This window comes from Petaurus breviceps, unplaced genomic scaffold, assembly GCF_028583685.1.
Source record: "Petaurus breviceps papuanus isolate PSGF00001 unplaced genomic scaffold, PetGlider_PUasm1.0 90897, whole genome shotgun sequence".
In the NCBI taxonomy this organism is placed as follows: domain Eukaryota; kingdom Metazoa; phylum Chordata; class Mammalia; order Diprotodontia; family Petauridae; genus Petaurus; species Petaurus breviceps.
The window spans coordinates 14,936,471-14,956,435 of record NW_027187374.1 but is presented as its reverse complement, the minus strand read 5'-3'; the positions used below and the strand labels follow the sequence as shown (position 1 = coordinate 14,956,435).

Here is a 19,965-nt window from a genome sequence, read left to right as displayed (position 1 = left end):
ATACTGTCCACTGGTGAAGGACAGTGCTGTTGTTGCAGGGGTCTGGGAACCTTTCTGTTGGTTCAGAAGCCCTGAAGAAGGATTTTCTTGTTGTATGTTTACAGAAATCCCGGGAGAGGGCTTTGCTAATGTGTTCAGGGGTTCTAGGACTGTTCTACAGACAGAGGATGAATTCATGAAGGGACTGGCAATGTATCTTATGGCCTTGCTAAGCCTTGTCTCCCCAGGAACTAAGATTGCTGAGAACTTGCCTCCTGTCAAGATGAAGAAAAGACCTCCATTTGGGTATTAAGTGCTGTGTTTAAACTTGATGTAACTCTGGGGTAGATTCAATTGTGATCCAGGGGTGGGGAACTTTTGACCTTATGTTTGGAAACTAATCTCGATTTGAGAAGAGGGACTTTGTGGTGGACTAAATTAAGGTATAGCCTAGGGGTGGAGAAGTATTTAGAACAGAGACTTTGTAATTGATTGAATGATTGGAAGGTCCTGGGGTGGGGTAGTACTTGGAGATTATTTAATCACGTTTAGTAAATGCTGTATTTGGAATGATGTCATGTTTTGATCTTCTCTGTTCTTGGTTTGTCACTGAATAAAATGGAGAGCACCTATGCTTGTATTCTGAACCTTGGGAAGTTGCCTTTCCTTGGCATTACATTACAGAAGGTAGAGGTGAGAAAAGAATAGGTGAACAGTGAAAACATGACAACTTCTATAGTCTCTCAACAAGAAGGGCGGCTATAGGAGAATAGGAGACAAGGGTCAGTTGAAACTGGTAGAATTAGAGGAAGAGTTTTTGGGAGTCTCACTGAAGAATACTGCCATGGGGGAAGATGTGAATGCATGTCATGGGAGATGGAGATTTTTTTAATGGGGTTTAGAGAGGATGTTGTGCCTTCATGGATGATAACCTGTCCTAGATGCAGCTGATACCTAAAAGGATGGGAGGGTCTCATCACTCAGAGATGAGACAGATGCCTTGGTCAATGGGACAGAGAATGATCACTGGGAGGACAGGGGGTAGAAGTGGATCACAAATGAAACCATAAACTACTCAAATTAAGAGAACAACAAATAAAGATTTTAAATAATCCAATCTCAGAAAAGGAAACTGAATTAATTGTAAAGGAACTACCAAAGAAAAAATTTGGAGTCCAGAGAGATTTGCAGAAGAATTTAAACAGTCAATAGCCATATGATATTTAAAAAAAATATTCCTAAAAATTGAGAAAGAAAGCACTTTAGTATATCCAGAAAGTTCATTCTGCCCCTGACGTTTTCTCAGAAGTTCCCTCTGACCCTGGGCTTCTCACAGTGAAGTAAACTCCTCCCCTGTGGCCCTTTCCTCTGAATAGTCAGTTCTTCCCAGAACCTCCCTTTTAAGGAAAATGTCCAGGCCAGTAATGTGACCATTACCCTTTAGGCTCCAGTCCAGACTTTCCTGGATTTTTTTTTCCTCTCCTACTCCTATTTTTCAGCTTCCTTTTATGTGCTTCTGTGTCCCATTAGAATGTAAACTCTTTAAGGGTAGAGACCTTCATCTTTTTTTCTACTTGTATTTGTATTATCAATGCTTAACATTGTGCCTATCACATAACAAGTACTTAATAAATGCCTGCTGACAGACTAAAGAAAAAAATATGTAGACCAAAATCTTTAATAAATGTTGAATCAAAAAGTAAGATCATGTCAAACAGATTATAGCAATTTATAAAAAATGATGTGATCAAGTTGGATTTGTACCAGGAATGCAAGAATGATTCAATATTAGGAAAATAATTGACATAAGCATACTGTTCAAAATAACATGATTACATTAATAGACGAAGAAAAGGCCATTGACAAAACACAACACTCCTTTATGCTAAAAATCCTACAGAGTATAAGCACTGTTTTTTAATATGATAAAAAGTAGCTAACTAAAACAAAAAGCTAGCTTTGTGTGCATTAGGAAGCTCTACAAGCTTCTCAATTAATATAGACATAGAGCAATGACGATCCCTTGTCCCACTATTATTGTTAGATATAGGTTTTTTTTTTTTTAAGCAAGCAGGGTCAAGTAACTTGCGCAAGTTTACATGGCCAGTTATTTCTGGGTGTGGTGCTGAGTATCTGAGCCCGGATTTGATCCAGGTCATCCCAACACTGGAGCCGCTGCTCTTACTTGCTGAGCCACCTGGCCACCCTGTTAGATATAGTTCTTGAAATGTTAATGATAGCAATAAAAAAAGAGAAAGAAATTAAAAGCACAAACACAGGCAAAGACAAAATGAGGTAACATTTTCTATTAACATGATGTTTTACTAAGAAAATTCTAGGAAATAAGTAAAGAAATTAGTTGATTCAATCAATAACTTCAATAAAGTTGTAGACTACAAAATAAATGGAGAAATCAATAGCATTTCTACATAGTAATAGCAAAATCCTGCAGGCAATAATAGGAAAGGAAATGTAATTTAATAATATTTAGGAGTAATATTTATATAGAATCAATTACAAAATATTCCTTAGAAAGAAAATACAACTTAAATAATGGGAAGAAAATTTGTTGCTCACATAGCTGGACCATGTCAGTATAATAAAAATAACAATAATGAAGTTACTTTGATTTTGTACTATTGTGAATACCTAATGGATGCTTTATAAAGTTATACAATATCATGATGAAATTTATTTAGTGAAAAAGATCTAGAATATCAAGTAGAAAAATGGAAAAAAAAATTAGGAAAGGGAAGTCCTTCCAGACTTCAAGCTATATTATAAAACTGCAATTAGCAAAACCTTTTGGTATTTTTTAAAAAAAAATAGAAAATTAGTTCAACACAATTCACTAGACAAGGAAGAATCATATAGTACTTGGACCTCAATAATTCCATGTTTAATAAATTTAAAACTAAAAACAAAAACTACCTAGGAAAGCAATCCCTATTTGACAAAAACTTCTGGGGAAACTGGAAAGCAGTTTGGCAGAAATTAGGCTTATATCATTATCTTATACCATGTCTCATAGTAAATTCAAAATGGTTATGTGACCTAAACATTAAATAGCATGCCATAAAAAAATAGAAGAGTATCAGATCACATACCTTTCCACAGCAATAAATAAGAAATGAATTCTAATCCAAACAAGAGATGGAGGCAAGATAAAAAATAATTTTAAGAACATGATTGAAAGAAAAAATTTTTTGAGCAAAATTAATGTAACAAGAAGGGAAAAATGAAATTAAAAAAGAAAATAAGAAGGGAAAACATTTCAAGTATTTCTGATAAGACTTTTTTTCTATATACAATCTATAGGGGCAACTAACAGAAAATATACATGACCAAAAGGCATTTATCTATGAAGTTACCAAAAGAAAATTTGCAAATTATTAACAGCTATATAAAAGAATATGATAAGCCTAAATCACAAATAACAAGAGAAATAGTAACCCTGAGGTTTCACATCACATTTGACAAATTTGCAAATATGACAAAAGATGGCAGTAATTAATGTTGTAGGGGTGCTGGAAAGACAGTCTCACTTGTGCATTATTGGTAGAGTTGTGAATTGGTAGAAATATTCTGCAAAACAATCTGGAATTATCTAAATAAAGTGACTGAAATATCTATGCCTTTTGACCCAGAGATTGACTCCAACAAAGTCAATGAAAAAAAAAAGTCCCATATATACCAAATAATTATACTAGCACTCTAATGGTAGAAGAAAAAAAAAACAGAAATAAAGTGGATGTCCATTGATTGGGAATGGCTAGACAAATTATGGTACATGACATGAATATGAAGGAATAATATGATATGAGAAATGAAGAACATGTTTAATTCAGAGAAGCAATAGAAGAGCCCTTTCCAATAAAATTAGTGGCAAAGCAACGAGGAAGATAAGAAAAAGAAATTGAGGAAATAAGCACAAACAAAGAAGAAAATTATTATTCTTTTTGGATGACTGCTTCCCTCATGAGTCAAGGTGTGGTGTGGGTGGTGTGTGTTAACTATCCCTCTGGACTGACGTCTCTCACTTGCTGATCTCTTATATAGGTGTGATAATTTTTCTTCTTAAGGTGCTCCCAAATCTGGAAGCTCTTAAAGCACATGCACATGAAATGTCATAAGATGTAACTTTAAAAAAAAAATCTAGCTTTTCTGGAAAGCATTTTTGTATTGTGCTTTAAAAAAAGAAGAGAAAAAGAAAGAGAGGAGAATGTCTTTACTCTTTAACTGAGAGATCCTAATGGTAGCTATAAACACTAAAGATTTAAAGAAAAAAATATAGACTACCCACCAAAATATTCATAGCATCATTCTATGTGATATCTAAGAACAGAAAGCAAAAGAGAGGTTCACAAAAGGAAACAGCTGAAAAAAGCATGGTGCATGAATGTAATGGAATTTTACTGTGCCATTAGAAATGATGAATATGATGAACTCAGAGGAATATGGTATGGTAAGGCTAAGATTTACCAACATTGGGGTGGCCAGGTAGCACAGAGAGTAAGAGCACTGGCCCCAGTGTTGGGATGACCCGGGATCAAACCTGGGCTCAGACACTTAGCACCCACCTAGAAACACCTGGCCGTGTAACCTTGAGCAAGTTACTTAAACCCAATTGCTTAAAACAAACAAAAATATTTACCAACATTTCCCTGATTCAACTTCCTTTCCCACACCAACAATATGGGAGGCAAAGGTTCCTCTTCTTTCCATAATCCTTAGGGATTATCTCCCTAAAAGAAGACAAAGCTGTCCTCAGGTACTGATTGTTTCTGGCTTCCTGATACAATTTCCTGGTCATAAAAAATCCCAGTCATTTTTGAAGACTGAGTTATCTAATGTTTTTCACCATAGCCTAACATGATGACCAGACTTGTTTCTGTATGAAGATGGGAGGTGGAGTACAGAGAGGAAGGGGGAGACGGGTCCAAAGAAGCGAAATGGCACTGTAATTCTTGTTGCATATCCTTGCTTTGTTAGAACGTCCTTTTGTCCCATCATCAAACCTAAATCAAAAGAGTGCTGGCATTAGAGTTACCTCTGACAGAAGAGAAGGTTCATAAAACTTTGTAGAGAGAAATAAGAACCAAGAAAATAATGTACAAAATACATAAATAATATGCAAAATGACTACAGCTGTGAAAATGGAAAAAACAGTGAAATTGAAAAATCACTTTCCACTAGGCTGATCTCCTGACTTTCATCACTGTCTCTGATAACTCCTCTTCCTGCAAGATTTAATCAGCTCTGAAACTCAAGCCTCTTCAGTATCTCCTGGCCCTGGGACCTTTCCCTCTTATTGGACTGAGTTGAGGGTAGACAGCAGAGAATGCTTCCCAGATCCTCAGTTGAAGGAAGCAACCCACTACAGTCACCTCATCCTTTCTCACCCAACTGCAGGTCTTTATTATTCCCTGTCTGTTCCCCCTTATCCCTTAACTCTCCCCAACAAGTATTCTCTTCCCTCCTCTCTTTTTAGCTTCATTTTATATGCTGTCTTCCCTCATTAGATTGTGACATCCTTGAAGCTAGAGACAAGTCCCTAGCAAAAAGCACCATATGTGGCACCTAGTAGGTTCTTTAAATGTTTATTGACTGTAATTATAATGACCAAGCATAGGCCTAGCGAAGACATTCTAAAACATATATATTTCTTTATTTTCTTTTTTGTGCCACAAAGGTGTACAGTTATGGATGTGGGATAATCCCTATGTTAATGAATCAATCAGTAAACATTTAGTAACTACCTACCACTCTGAATGTCAGACAGCTGAAGTGTTGGTTGGTTTTGCTGAACTGCTTTTTTTCTCTATTTTGTTATTCTTTTTTTTTTTATAGTGGATGGATCAATGGGTAAGAGAAAGGAAAGGAATATATTTTGAAATGAAGTTAATGTAAAAATGATATAAATAAAAAGTGGAATAAAAAGAAAGTGACAAAGAAAAAAACTAAGTTGCAAAAAGATGGATTATCACACAACATTAAAAAATATCAATGTTCCTCTCTTAGAGTTCCATAAATCCAAAATAAAGCTAAACAAGAACAATATAGCATTGTAGACTATTGAAAAAAAATTAGATCTCTATGACTTGTGGTGACTTCTAAATGGGATTTTTAAAGAAAACACTTATATCTCAGAATTCAGTAGTACCTTTATTTTTTTTAAATGAACAAATAATATAGCTTAAGGGAATCATAACAATGTATAAACTATAGAAACAATAAATAATCATGGTAAGAGAATAATAACAGTGAGACAGCAAACCAAAATTGCAACTAAAGCAGTTGGATGAAAATTTATTTCTGAAAAAATCAATAAAGTAGAAAAAGAGAAGATCAATAAACTTAATATTCTATCAGAAACACTAGGTAGCAAAAAAATTAAAATTCCTAAAACAAAAATAAAATAAATATTCAAAATTAAAGAGAGAACTTTTAAAATCAAAATATGATAGAACTGACAAACAAAACTAAAATTTCCAGAGAAAACCAAAATCAATAAACCATTAGTTAAATCTAATGAAGAAAAAGAGAAAATATCAAATTATCAAAATAAAAGATGAACAAGATAAATTCATAGCAAGTAGACAAAAAATGTGAAGAATTATCAGATACAATGCTTTGCACATTTTAAGTACTTAAATGCTTGTTGACTGACAAAAATGATATACAAACATATGCCAATAACAATTGGAATTCAAATGAAGTAGACATAAATCAATAAAATGTAAAATATCAAAATTGACCAATAGAGGTCTTAAGCTGTCAGAAAAATTAATCAGTCAAGCAAGAGTGGGAAAAAATCCTGAATCAGATGGATTTGCAGTTAAATTCTATCAATATTTAAAGAGTATCTTACTCTTTATCTGGTCTTTGTTGTATTTGATACTGTTGACCACCCATTCCTTTTAGGTCCTTTCTTCAACCTGGCTTTTCATGACACTACTTTCTCCTAACTCTCCTCTTGCCTCTCTGGCCACTCTTTTTTTTTTTTCAACATGTATTTTTTTTAATTTGTTTGTTTCCTTTTAATTTACAGGATTCAATTCCACAATTCCTTGAATTTCCTCTCTGGCCACTCTTAAGTTTTCTTTGCTGGATTATCCAGGACTCTGTCTTGGGCCTTCTTCTCCCTTGAAACCCTCTCTCTGGATAACATCAACTCCATGGATTCAACTATAATCTTTATACAACTGGCTTGTAGATCTTTATGTCCAGCCCAAGCATCTCATCTTCACTCCAGTACAGTATTAGCAACTCTCTATTGGATATTTCTAACCAAATGTCTCAGAGGCATCTCAAATTCAACATCTCTCAAACAGAACTCATTATCTATACCCACAATCTCATGTCAAAAACCTTCTTTTCTAGGCATTACCGTCCTTTACAAACAAAACTGTTTGCAAACGATTCCCTCTCTTTCACCAATCATATCTGATCAATTGCCAAATCTTGCTTAGCCATCCTTCCCAATTATTCTCTTCTCTCTACTAGCATAGTAACCATTTTTTTTCCAGGTCAATTCTCTCTACATCCATTTTTCTCTCCCTTTGCAGTCTATCCTCCATACAGTTGCCATGTTACTTTCCTGCTCAGGAAACTCCAGTGGCATTCTCTTCCATCTTGGATAAAATATAAACTCTTTGGTTTGACTTTTAAAGCCCTTTGCAATTTGGCACCAGCTCTTCTGTTCAAGTTTATTTTGCTTTAATCTACCTTACATATATATCTTCCAGTCAAATTGTCCTACTTTCTGCTCCTAGTACAAAACATTCCATGTCCTCCCACTGTACCTTTGCACAGGCTTGCCTGGAATGTTCTGCTTCTTGTCTCTTCCCCATGGAAATCTTGGCATTCCTCAAGGTGCAGATCAGATATCATCCCCAACAGGAAGCTTATCTTGATGCTCTTGGTTTCTAATTTCTCCTCCAAATTGCTTTGAATCTATTCTGTATATATTATTTAATTTTCTGTGGATATATTATTACTGTCCCATAGAATATGAGGGCAAGAGATTTAAAAAAAAATTTTTTTTGTATTTCCATTGTCTAGCACTGTGTCTGACACAATGTTGTTATTCAGTCACTCAGTCATGGCCCCATATAGGGTTTTCTTGGCAAAGATTCTGGAGTGGTTTGCCATTTTCTTCTTCAGGGAATCTAGGTAAACAGGAGTTAAGGGATTTGCCCAGGGTCACACAGCTAATGAGTGTCTGTGGCCCCATTTGAATTCAGTTCTTCCTGACTCCAGACCCTAGTACTTTATGCACTGAGCCATCTAGCTACCTCAATAATGAAACAGAAGGTACTCACTCAAACTTCTTTAATGAAAGAAATATCATTTTGATTTCCAATACAGGGAAAAGCAAAGGAAAGGAAACTGTAGACCAATTTCAGTAATACACTTTGATGCAAGAAAAAATAATTGAAATATACAAATAAAGTCTTTGTAAGGGGATTGTAGCAATATATCCAGAAAACAATTAAATACCACAAATTAGAATTTATAACAAGGATACAAGGTTGGCAAAAGAGGGGAAAATGTTGAGGAAAACCTTCAAAATAATTAATATAAGAAAAAACTCAGCACATTAAAACATAATAATATTAGAAGACATTAATGTTCCTTTCTCAGGGCTGCATAAATCTAACATAAAAATAAATGAGAAGGAAAATTTAGCATTGACTATATTGACTGTTTAACAAATTTGATTTGAGTGACCTAGTGGTGACATCTAAATGGGAATTTTAAAGAACAAACGTATATCTTAGAAACTAGTCATTTGAAAAAAAACCTTGAAAAGCGTCATGATGATGATAATAATAATACTAACAATGATGATGGTGATAGCATTTATCTAAGTGCTTTAAGATTTGCAAAGAACTTAAAATATTTTTTCTCATTTGATTCTAATAACAACTCCATGAGATAGATGTTATTATTCCTATTTTTCAGAGAAAAGGAACTGAGGCTGAAAGGTTGATTGACTTGCTAATGTAGTTAGTAAGTGTCTGAGGGAGGATTTGAACAGACATCTTACTAGTTCCAAGCCCAGTACTCATATCTGTTGTGTCATGTAAATATCTAACATGATCAAAAGTAAATATCTCAAACTAAGGGTTAGCATTATTTGCAATGGAGAAACATTAGCTGCTTTCCTTGTACAAAAAAGAATAAAGAAAGGATGTCCTTTCTTTCTATTAGTATATAACATAGTTCTAGAAATTCTAGAATATAAACTATAGAAACAGAAATTAGAAAAGAAATAGAAAGAAGACATGACAAAATTAAGTATATGTAAATACCGGGAGAAAGGAAACAAAATAAGAGAAACTGCACTCCAATACCCTCCAAACATCTGGGAGTCAACCTTTTAAGATGAATGGAAGATAACTATAAAATACTCTTTACAGATATAAAAGGAAGAAAGATACTATGCCAATATAATAAAGCAACAATATTTAAATGGATTTGTAGATTTCTTGCAGTCAAATGACCAATGAGATGCTTTAAAGAACTAGATAATTTAATAATATAATTCATTCAGAAGAATTAAAGATAGGGAATTTCAAAGGAAATATTGAAATTGCCATAGCATTGCCATAATATTACATGATATTATAAAGTAGTAATGGTTAAGATTATTTTTTAAGATTATAAGTCATTCCCCAGTTGATAAATGGTCAAAGGATATGAACAGGCAGTTTTCAGAGGAAGAAAATGCTCTAAATTGCTATTGATAAGAGAAATGCAAATTAAAACAAATCCTAGGTACCATATCTCATTGGTCAGATTGGCTAACATGACAAAACAGGAAAATGATAAATGCTGGAGAAGATGTGGAAAAATTGGAACATTAATGCATTGTTGGTGGAGTTGTGAACTGATCCAACCATTATGGAGAGCAAAATTGGGAACAATGCCCAAAGGGCTATAAAACCGTGCATACCCTTTGGCCCAGCAATACCACATCCCAAAGAGATCGTACAAGTGGGAAAAGGACCTGTATGTACAAAAATATTTATAGCAGCTCTTTTTGTGGTGGTAAAGAATTGGAAATCAAGGGGATGCCCATAAATTGGAGAATGGCTAAACAAGTTGTGGTATCTGAATGCAATGGAATACTATTGTGCTATAAGAAATAAAGGAGCAGATGGACTTCATAATAACTTGGAGGGACTTATATAAACTGATGCTGAGTAAGGGGAGCAGAACCAGGAGAACACTGTACACAATTATAGACACATCATATCTGTGATGACTGACTTTGATAGACAGGGCTAATCTCAGCAATGCAAGGTTATAAGATAACTTCAAAAGACTCATGATGGAAAGGGATATCCACATCAACTTTTTCATCCATTTCCCAATGCCCAATGATGGACTCCCATTCAATTTCTAAGTCTTTGCTACTGGAAAAAAAAAACGAGTTAGCATAATTGTTTTTTGTGCATGTGGATCCTTTTCCTTTTTCCTTCTTGGGTATAGATTTAGTTGTGGTATCATGGGGTCAAAAGGTGTTCACAGTTTAATATCATTTTGGTCATAGTTCCAACTTTCCAGAATCCTTTCCAGAATGGCTGGATCAGTTCACAGCTCTAACAACAAATATTGATGAACTTGTTTTTCTCTAGCATTTGTCATTTACCATTTTTGTCATCTACACTAAATGGAGAAGCATGAGGAAGAACCTAAGAGTCATTTTAATATGAATTTCTTTATGTATTAACAATTTAGAACTTTTTCCATTTGGATATTAGATTTCTTTCTCTGATAATTGCTTATTCACATTCTTTGGCCATCTATCAATCGGAGAATGGCTCTTATTTTTATAAGTTGAATTAATTCCCTATATATTTTAGAAATGAAACCTTTATCTGAGAAGCTTGCCACAAAAGTTTCCCCCCATTTATCTACTTCTCTTTTAATTTTAGTTTCATAGCTGTGATTTAAACAAAAACTCATTTTATCTAATCAAAACTATCCATTTTACTTCCTATGAACTTCCTTATCTCTTGTTTGTTCATGGACTTTTCACTTACCCATAGATCTGACAGGTAATTTCTTTGTTGCTTCCCTAATTTGATTGCTTTCTCACCCTTCGTGTCTAAATCAAGTACCTATCTGGAATTTATCTTGGTATAGAGTATACCTACTTTCTGCTAGATTGCTAACCAGTTTTCTCAACAGTTATTTAAAGGTGAATTCTTACATCAGTAGCTGAAATCTCTGGGTTTATCCAACACAAAGCTTCTCTGCTCATTTGGTTTTGTAAATTGTGTACCAAACATGTTCCACAGACCAAACTCTTTATTTCTTAATCAGTACCAAATTGTTTTGATAATTACTGCTTTGTAGTAGGGCTTGAGATCTTATACTGCCAGGACTTCTTCCTTACAACTTAAAAAAAATTATCTTCTTTGAGATTCTTAATCTTGTATTAATTCAAATGAATTTTACTATTTTTTCTAGCCCTACAAAGTAATAATTTAGTAGTTTTATTGGTATGGCATTGAAAAAGCTCATTTAGGTAATATTACCCTTTTTATTACACTGACTTAGTTTTTGCATGAGCAAGTCATATTTCCCCAATTATTTAATCTGTCTGTATTTTTGAAATGGGTATTTTGTAATTGTAGTCTAATAGTTCCTGGCATCTTGGCAGATATATACTTAAGTCTTTCATATTTCCTATGATCATTTTAAATGAAGTTTAAATTCTATTCCTGCTTTGCTGGATTTTGCTGGTAATATATAATCATCCATTAAATGCATACACAGAAATGTTTTTCCCATGGATTTTTTGTCTATATTTTCTTTCACAACATGACTAAAATGGACATATGTTTTGCATGACGGTACATGAATAATCTTTATCAAATTACTTGTCTTCTCAAAGATAGGGCGAACCAGAATTCAAAATTGCATAAAACAAAGTTAAAATTTGTTCTTACATGTAATTGGTAAAATATATATATATATATATCAAAGATAAATACATATGAAGAAATATATATTAAAAAGAGAAAAAATCCTTCTCAGTTTCCCTATTACCAGGCACCACCATCTTTTTCAGTCACTAAGGCTCTCAACTCCAGTACCATCCTCAAGTCTCCACTTGAACTCACTACTCAGTCCCCTTATAGCCAAAATGTTGATGATTTGTGTGTGTTTATTTTAGATCCTGCAACCCTGCTGAAGTTGTTAAGTGCTTTGTAATTGACTTTCTAGGGTTATCAAAATAAACTATCGTATAATCAGCAAAAAAATTATCTTTTTTTTTTTTTTGCCTTTTGGAGGGCAGTTGGGGTTAAGTAACTTGCCCAAGGTTACACGGCAAGTTTTTTTGTGTGGGTGTTAAGTGTCTGAGGCCAGAACGGAACTTGGGTCCTCCTAACTCTGGGGCCGGTGCTTTACTCACTGCACCACTTAGCCACCCCTAAAGTCATCATTTTTAAGACATTCTTTTTCTTGTCTTGTTTCCAGAGCTAGTGCTATCTCTCTATAGAATAGCAACTGTGATAATTAATGATCACCTTTGCTTTACGCCTGATTTTACTGAAAAGACCTCTAATTTGTCCTCATTACATATAATGCAGGCTCTTAATTTCAGATAAGCTTTTGAAGAGGACCAATAACATCATGAGGTGATGTCTTGACCTGAGCATGAATTGGAATAAAGTGAGCCAGAGTTGCACAAAGTCGTCAGCTTCACTCTCTCTTCAAGTCATCAAAATCCAGTTGCAAGACAAAAGTCAAGATGACTTGTGATGACCCAGGATGAAGTGTATGACCTTGGCCCCTTCAATGTCTGACCAAGCTCTAAGTGCTCCACAGAGCCTGCTTTTGCTGCCTCCATGGCCATTTGAACAAACTGTTCTTATCTGCCCATTCCACCATGGGTAGTCTTAATTTTTTTTGAGGGGGGAAGGCAAGACAATTGGGGTTAAGTGACTTGACCAAGGTCACACAGATAGTAAATGTGTCAAGTGTCTGAGGGGGGAAATCTTCACATGCTTGAGGTAGACAGTCCCCTAAATCACTGATGGGCTTGAGGCCTGTTGGTTACTCTCAAACTGGTTTAGGCTGTCTGCCAAGATGGTTTTTACCGGGATATGGCAGCTGTGCATGCTATAGCTTCTTTACTCATAATAATAAGAAAAATCTACTTATTCTTGTCTTGTAATTTTTTTTAACAGGAATGGGTGTTGTATTTCCTCAAAAGCATTTTTTGCCTCTGTTGATGTTTGTTGTTTTTATTACTAATGTGGTTGATTATATTTATAGTTTCCCTGATATTGAATCAACTTTGTATTCCTTATATAATTCTGACCTGGTCATAGTGCATAACTTTGCTGTATTGCTATAGTCTCCATACCAATAGTCTATATAAAAATTTTGCATTAATATTCATTAGGTATATTGGTTTGTAGTTTTCTTTCTTTGCTTTGATTTCCCCTGTTTTAGGTATCAACTCTATATATTATAGAAGGAATTTGGCATGATATCTGTTCCTCTTTTTTCAAGCAATTTACATAATACTGAAATTAAATGTTCTTTAAATGATAGAATTCACTTATAAATTCATCTGATAACAGATCTTTTTGAGGGAGGAAAGAAAAAAGAAAAAATCGGAGCTTTATGGTTCGTTCAATTTCTTTTTCTGAGGTTGGATTGTTTTCTATTTTTTGTTCTGCTAATTTGGACATTTTATATTTTCATAAATATTCATCCTTTTCATTTAGATTTTAATTTTAATTGGCATATAACTGGCCAAAACAGTCTCTCATTCCTTTTATTTCTTCTTCATTGTTTGTGAATTCATCTTTTTCATTTTTAACCTGGTAATTTGATTTTCTTCCTTCCTTTTTTAATCAAGTTAGTCAATAATTATCTACTTTATTGAGCTAAAACAAACAAACCCCAGCACCTAGTTTTATTAACTCAATGTGAATTTTTTTTTGCTTTCAATTTTATCAATTCTTTGACTTTTAGCAGTTCAATTTTGGCTTTTAATTTATTGGCTTTCTTTTCTCTCTTTTTTTTTTTTAGTCGCATGCAGTTTGTTAATCTGCTCTTTCTTTCAAAGATGAAAATATTTAGTGGAGTACACTTTTCCCTAAAGATTGTTTTGGCTGTATCCCCCCAAAATTTAGTATGTTTTCTCACTGTTGTAATTATCTTTAATGAAATTATTGTTTCTATTATTTTCTTACCCACCCATTCTTTAGGATCAAGTTTATTCTTCAATTAATTTTACATTTTTGCTTTAGAAATCCTTCACTGAAAATAATTTTGTTACATTATGGTCTACAAATTGTGTTTAAATTTTCTACTCTCTATCACTGTCATGAGTTTTTTTATGTTCTAACATATGGTCAGTTTTTGTGAAAGCACATCCATAGCTGACAAATAGGCATATGCCTTTTATTCCCATTGAGTTTTTATAGGTTTGTCATATCTAATTTTTCTAAAATTCTATTCACTTCTTTCTCTTCCCTTGTTCATTTCGTTGTTAGATCTATCTAGCTCCAAAAGGGGTATGTTGAGGATCTCCACTATTATAGTTTCCCTATAACTCATTTATTTAGCTTTTCCTTTAAGAACTGAGATGCTACATTATTTGGTTTACAAATGTTCAGTGTTGATATTAATTCCTTGTCTATGGTATCTTTTAGGAAAATGGAATTGCCCTATTTATCTTTTTTATTAACTCACATTTGCTTTTGCTTTGTCTGAGATCATGGTGATTTCTTCCTCTGCTTTTTAAAAAAATGAAGCTGAAGCACAATAGACTTTGCTGCAGGCTTTTTTTTTTAAACTCCATGTAAATCTTTATGTTTCAAAAGCATTTCTTTAAACAACATATTGTTGGATTATGGTTTCTAGTCCATTCTGATATCCTTTTCTGTTTCAGAGGTGAAGTCATTCCATTGGTATTCACAGTAATTATTAATTGGGTTTTTCTCTTCATCATCCTCTCCTACTTTTATTGTTTGAATAGGGTTTTGTACCAAGTACCAGGTTGTTAATTCTCTTTACATATCTTTTTCCCCACAGCTCCCATTTTTAATCTATTGTTCTCCTTTTATTATTAAATCATTTTTAGCTCTTTAAAAAAAAATCCCTTGATTTAGCTCCTCCAGGAATTCTAATTGAACTTGAGAACAATCTGTGTTTTTCTTTAAGCTTTTTTTGTAAATATTTTGTAGTCTTTCTCTTCTTCTGGAATTATGTATGGACCATCTCTGCCATTTTAATAGCTTTTTATATTAAGATTCTTTTTTTGTTTACTTCCTGCCTTCAGACTTGATGTTAGGGCTAGGTTCTGAGTACTTCTGGAGTGAATGTTTGGGTTGAACTGGTGTTTTCTTGGGTCCTTTTGTAGCTTTCTTGGAGTATTGAGTGTTTTTTTAAATTCCAAATCTCAGAGACAGCTCAAGATGTGGATCTGCAAGCTTTCAGTGCTCCAAAAGTGGTTGGATTAAAGGAAAAATCTGATTACTGACCTCCTGGTCTGAGTTTTGCGAGTTCCTGATCTGGAACTGAAGAATTCACTTGCGGGCTTGACCCTGGTTGTAGTTTTAATACAATGCTACTAACCTCACCTATAATTAGCCAGCTTGAAAGTTCTGGTTCAAAATCATGCACCTCATAGTTGGTGTGGTTAGATTTCAGGTTCAGGTTAGGTTGGGTTAGGCTTCAGCCTAGGCTGGGGGATGGTACTGAGACCTTGCTCCCTTTTTTTTTCTTTTTTTAAGCAATCAGGGTTAAGTAACTTGCTCAAGGTTACATGGCCAGTTATTTCTGGGTGTGGTGCTGAGTATCTGAGGCCGGATTTGATCCAGGTCGTCCCAACACTGGAGCCGATGCTCTTACTCGCTGAGCCACCTGGCCGCCCCTCTTTGCTCCCTTCTTGAGGTGAGTATTACAATACTGTTGCTGCTTCTACACTTTCTCCTTGCTTAATATTCAGTCCAGGCTCTGCAACTGCTTCTAATCTGGAACTCCTAAGGGCAGGTCCTTTCCTTAGTCCACCCTGGATATATGAAGTAGAATTGGATAGAGAGTCACTTGTTCCTGTACACCAAGTTGGGTTCTGTGTGGTTCTGGGACCATTTCTTTTTCTTGGTACATGGCCTTGGTCCTCTTTCAGTTGCTTTAAAGAAATGCTCCTGATTGTGTACTCCTGAGTAGACATATATCCCCATTGGCTGCAAACCTCTTTTTCTCCCTTTGTTGATCTCGGCTGGAAATATGATTCGCTGTGATATTTTTTCTTGGATTTTCCAATCACTCTAATATGTTATCTATATGATGTGTCTATTTCTATGGAGGAGCTGTGTGGAGTCACTAGGCTATATTTTTTCCACTACTCTGCCATCTTGGTTCCACTATTTTCCATTTGATCTTACTTAGTTGTTCATAGATTTTTCTCTCCTTCCTCATAGACTACATAAAATATATTGGTACATAGACTACAATTATTTTCATGATAGTTTTCTTGAAAGTACTTATTATGGTATTATAGTACAAAATGACTAAGTTTCCTTTGAAATTATTTTCCTTTTTTCTTTTGTAATAAGATGAAAAAAAAAAACCCAACTCTGCCAAATTCTTTATTTGCCTCTCCAATACTATCCTTCCATTTAACTATAATTTTCTTTTGTCTTCTGGCTTCACTTATAGAGAGAATGCTAAAATTGATACGATTCAGTTACTCTGTTATACAAGGATCTCACATAATTAGACTGAGAGAAGCAGATCTTGAGAATCCGGTATAAGAACTCTTTGAAAGAGAGAAAAAACTTTCATTCCCTGTCAAACAAGGAATTCCGATTATCCTTTGCCGTATGTGTATCCTCTATGTGTCTCTCACTGGTGCTCTAAGTTTGAGACCACTTTTCCCATAGTCGTTTTACGTATTTTTAGGGGAAAGAACCCAAAGTTTTTAACAACTCTTCTTATGATCCCATCTATTACATGTCTTAGAGCTAATTGAGACGATTGTATTAAGAAACACATGGGTGGAGGTTTGGGAACTAAAATGTTAGGAATATCTGATTCACAATATTCCCCCTAGAAGTACCAGTCACATACCTACTGAAGACAACCTATGTGTTAGATTTAGAGAAGCAGCACAGATATATACATACACACACACACACACACACATATAATGAGTAAAGAACTAAAAAAAGGATAGGTAATATAATTAAAGACATGTGGTTAAAAAAACTGACTGACTGTGATGAGGACATTGGGCCTAGGACAAAGGACCTTGCACTGAGTTTATGGGAGGACATGGACAATAACAGAGAATGGGGAAGCAGACTGCATTGTTGCAGAGAATATCCATATCAAACTGAGTAAGCATTTTTTGGTTCTTTTAAATAGCTGGTTTTCAATAAAACTTAAATTTCAGAGAATATTTTAAATGTTATTTTCTTGATATAGTGTACTAGTTGTTCATTAATTTGTAACATGATAAAGCATTTCCTGCCTTTACTCAAAAGAAAAAACGTAAAATTTATTTAGAAAACTTGAAGTGTTTATAACCATTTAAACTATGGGTACTCCCCCCCCATTTCTATTCTTTGAAGCCTTTTTTGTAAGTCATTTTGAAAAGAAAATCTTCCATTTTATTTTTCTTAGGGAGAGGGAAGGAAAGAAGCTAATTTACCAACCTACAGGTATACCTGTAGATGGTTTCTTACTATAGTTAAACCATTCTGATAGCCAATAATAGATGGGTCAGAGAAGCAAAATTGTTTCCTATCTGTTAATTATAATACGTGACAAATAGCTCTAAGTCACATCAGACAGGGTATGCTTAGATTTTAGCTATGCAATGTAATGCATGCAGCTTAGATTTTTCCAAAGTATTTGACAAGGCTTTTAATGCTATTATCATGGACTGGATGGTAGAAAAAATGGAAAGTTACAACATCAGTTGCCCAACCTCACTTAAAGGAAGTGATAAGATGCTTATCCCTGATATACTTATTAGGTGAAAACCTTTTTTGTTCACTAGGTGTGAACATCCCTTCTCCTCTTCCCACATCTTTGAATAGATAGAAAACATAGCTAAGACAATAATAAGTCTTCTACTTTAGTAAGCTTAGGAGCAAGTGAACTCCTACTACTTAATCCTTGAGAAAGAACTGATTCCTCTCAGAGCCCCAGGTTCTGTCTTTATCTTTGTCTGCTCCTTCCCTCCCACTATTTCCTTGACTAGAATAGGACCTTGTAAATTCTGGGTGTCTGGAGCATACCTCATTTTCCCTTTGGTTTCCTAGCACAGTCACTGGACCAGATCAGCAGATAGGTGGCTCCATCAGGAGCCAAATACATACTGGATGTAGATTCATGGCTCTACAAAGAGCTGATACAGAAAATCTATGCCACACCTAGGGGACTATCTTGAAGACTCCAGCAAAAGGACTTCCAGGAGCTGTGTAGCCCTTTTGCTCCATGTGTACTCCAAGCTTGACTTTTCTTTCTCCTGGACTCAGTATGTATTTGTGACAGAGTGTGTTACAGACTTTTTTTGGGGGGAAGAGTAGGGGAATATTTTTTTACTGATGCTCTTTATACCAGCTTAGTAAATACCTCTTTCTAAAAGCTAATTAAATCTGGTTGGCTAATTGATATAGAATGATGATTATATACAGATGATTATACACAGGTGGGAACTTGAGCTATACAGCATTAGAAAATATATCCTATAACCTTTCAAAGGTACCCCTTGAGTCATGAGAGGACCTAATAGCCACATTTTTGAGACTCTATTCATTAGTGTGGGTAGGAGTTGGGATAGTAGCTTCAGAGAATGTGTTATAATGGATTAGATGTAGGCTAAGAGACAAGTATAGTTGAGTGGATTCAGAACTGTTGAGAGACCATACCAAAAACAGTTACTGATGGGCTTATTTAGACTTCAGTTGAATTTAATGAATATGTGTGTGTGTGTATATATACATTATATTAATATTTATATATATATATTATATTAATATATATATCACGTAACTCACTGGAACTCTTCAAACAAAGACTGAATGACCACTTGTTTGTAATGCCATAAAATGAATTATTGCTTAGATATGGATAGAGCAACATGGTCTTTAAGGTCTCTAACAACCTTTAGTTTATGTGATTCTCTGATATCTGCAAAAAGTCTCAAACAAGACAATGGTGAAGATGAGAATAAAATCCAGGCTTTCAAAGTAATATTGAGGTATTTACCAATTCCCTTCAAATTTTCCAAGCCAAAACTAAAATTTTCATCATTGTATAACTAGTGAGGTTAGTATTTTATGTTTCCTCCATTATCCTCTATTGTAATGACTAACTCAAATTGGATTTACTGAAAACTTCAAATTACATGGATATAAAATAACACAATTCTCATAAGAAATTAAATGGTTTGACTTTATACACAGTTTGAACTGAAACAATACATACCATGACCATCATCCAGGAATTCCGTGATGGTTGCTGATGTACATTTAGACCAGGGTTTGGAAGCATCAATGCTAGTTAGGATAGAAGACATTAAGCGTTTATCTTCCATGGAACCATAGTTGTCTTCACAAAATTTAGAATCATCATGAGATAGTCCAAGTAGGTGTCCTATGAGAATAATAACAAATGAATTCAATTTTTAGATGCTGAAAGTATAAGAAATAGTGTATGATGATTTTAAAAAATAGCACTTGAGTCAGAAGGCCTAGGTACAAATCCAAGTTCTATACTTACCAGTTTTGTGACCTTAGGAAGTTCACAAACATTCTGATTCTCAATTTACTCATCTGAAAAACTAAGACTAACAATATTAGCACTATCTTCCTAGATTACTCAATAAAAAATGAACCAAAATACTATATTTGAAGCACTTTACAAAGGTAAGCTATCATTACTGGTTTTTCATGATACTTAAGGTACACAGAGATAGTCAAATAACACAATCTT

The 19,965-nt window shown here is 34.3% G+C and overlaps 1 protein-coding gene across 1 annotated transcript in view; it reads right to left on the bottom strand.

The window, feature by feature from the left end:
- ADAMTS5 (ADAM metallopeptidase with thrombospondin type 1 motif 5) overlaps positions 1 to 19,965 on the bottom strand; it is a 91,185-nt gene that overhangs the window by 27,816 nt on the left and 43,404 nt on the right. Inside the window, exon 3 of the mRNA XM_069075068.1 lies at positions 19,459 to 19,626. Within this exon, the coding sequence (XP_068931169.1) occupies positions 19,459 to 19,626 (168 nt within the window). The remainder of the gene's footprint in view (positions 1 to 19,458; positions 19,627 to 19,965) is intronic.